The sequence below is a fragment of the Lynx rufus genome, unplaced genomic scaffold (assembly GCF_022079265.1).
Source record: "Lynx rufus isolate CCGP_SWC_20201006 ecotype Redwood Valley unplaced genomic scaffold, mLynRuf1.p SCAF_2, whole genome shotgun sequence".
NCBI lineage: Eukaryota > Metazoa > Chordata > Mammalia > Carnivora > Felidae > Lynx > Lynx rufus.
Genome location: NW_025814834.1, coordinates 2346865 through 2348078, shown reverse-complemented (window position 1 = coordinate 2348078; position 1214 = coordinate 2346865). Strand labels below are relative to the sequence as shown.

Here is a 1214-nt window from a genome sequence, read left to right as displayed (position 1 = left end):
GCGCGCCGCCCTCGCTCCTGACAACTATTTAGCAACCCAGCCCGGCTAGAGTTTCCAAAAAAGTTAGAATAACTTCCTCTCCCGGAGACCTCGGTTTTGCACGAGCCGGCCTTGAAATCAGAGCCTTTCCAGCAGCTCCGGGAGCGTGTGCTCGGCGACCGCGGGCTTGGCCAGCGGCGCGCGCTCGGCGCCCGGCGCCCGCCCCCCCCGCCCCCCGCCCCGCGCCCCCCGCCCCCAGCCCCAAGCGCGCCGGGCGGGCGCCATGGAGGAGGGCTCCAGCTCGCCCGTGTCCCCCGTGGACAGCCTGGGCACCAGCGAGGAGGAGCTCGAGAGGCAGCCCAAGCGCTTCGGCCGGAAGCGGCGCTACAGCAAGAAGTCGAGCGAAGATGGCAGCCCGACCCCGGGCAAGCGCGGCAGGAAGGGCAGCCCGAGCGCGCAGTCCTTCGAGGAGCTGCAGAGCCAGCGCATCCTGGCCAACGTGCGCGAGCGCCAGCGCACCCAGTCGCTGAACGAGGCCTTCGCGGCGCTGCGCAAGATCATCCCCACGCTGCCCTCGGACAAGCTCAGCAAGATCCAGACGCTCAAGCTGGCCGCCAGGTACATAGACTTCCTCTACCAGGTCCTGCAGAGCGACGAGATGGACAATAAGATGGCCAGCTGCAGCTACGTGGCCCACGAGCGCCTCAGCTACGCCTTCTCCGTGTGGCGCATGGAGGGCGCGTGGTCCATGTCGGCCTCCCACTAGCGCCGCGCCACCCACGTCCGGACCCGCGCGCCAGGGTAGGTGCTGCGCGCGCGACCGGCGCCCTCCGCGGCTGGGGGGTGGCGGTGGGGGTGGGGCGGGGAGGGGGTGTGGGGGGGGCGGGCGGCCCGTGCCGCCCTCCTCGGGGAGGCCCCGCGGCCCGCGGCCGCGTGCTCGGGGTGCGTGTTGGCTCGCGGCGGCAGATGGGGGTCGGCCGGGAAGCTCCCGGGTCCCAGGGGCACCCTGGCGGCCTCTTGCAGACCTCCCCGCTGGGTGTCAGTCGGCGGTGGGGTGGGGTGGCGGCCGGTGACAGGCGTCCTTCCCCATCCTTGGCGCCTGTGGGTGACTGTCGGGGGGAGAGGGCATCGGAGGAGCCGCGGGCGGGCGGCCGGCAGGGGCGGAGGGACGGGAAGCCTCTGCCCGGTGCGCCCTGCGGGGCCGAGGCCGCGCGGGAGGCTGCCGGAGCCGGGCT

The 1214-nt window shown here is 73.3% G+C and overlaps 1 protein-coding gene across 1 annotated transcript; it reads left to right on the top strand.

Moving 5' to 3' along the window:
* The first annotated feature begins 262 nt into the window (after positions 1 to 262).
* On the top strand, positions 263 to 745 carry TWIST2 (twist family bHLH transcription factor 2). The gene has a single exon (XM_047082617.1). It carries the CDS (start codon positions 263 to 265, stop codon positions 743 to 745), a length of 483 nt encoding a protein of 160 aa, XP_046938573.1.
* Positions 746 to 1214: the final 469 nt, after the last annotated feature.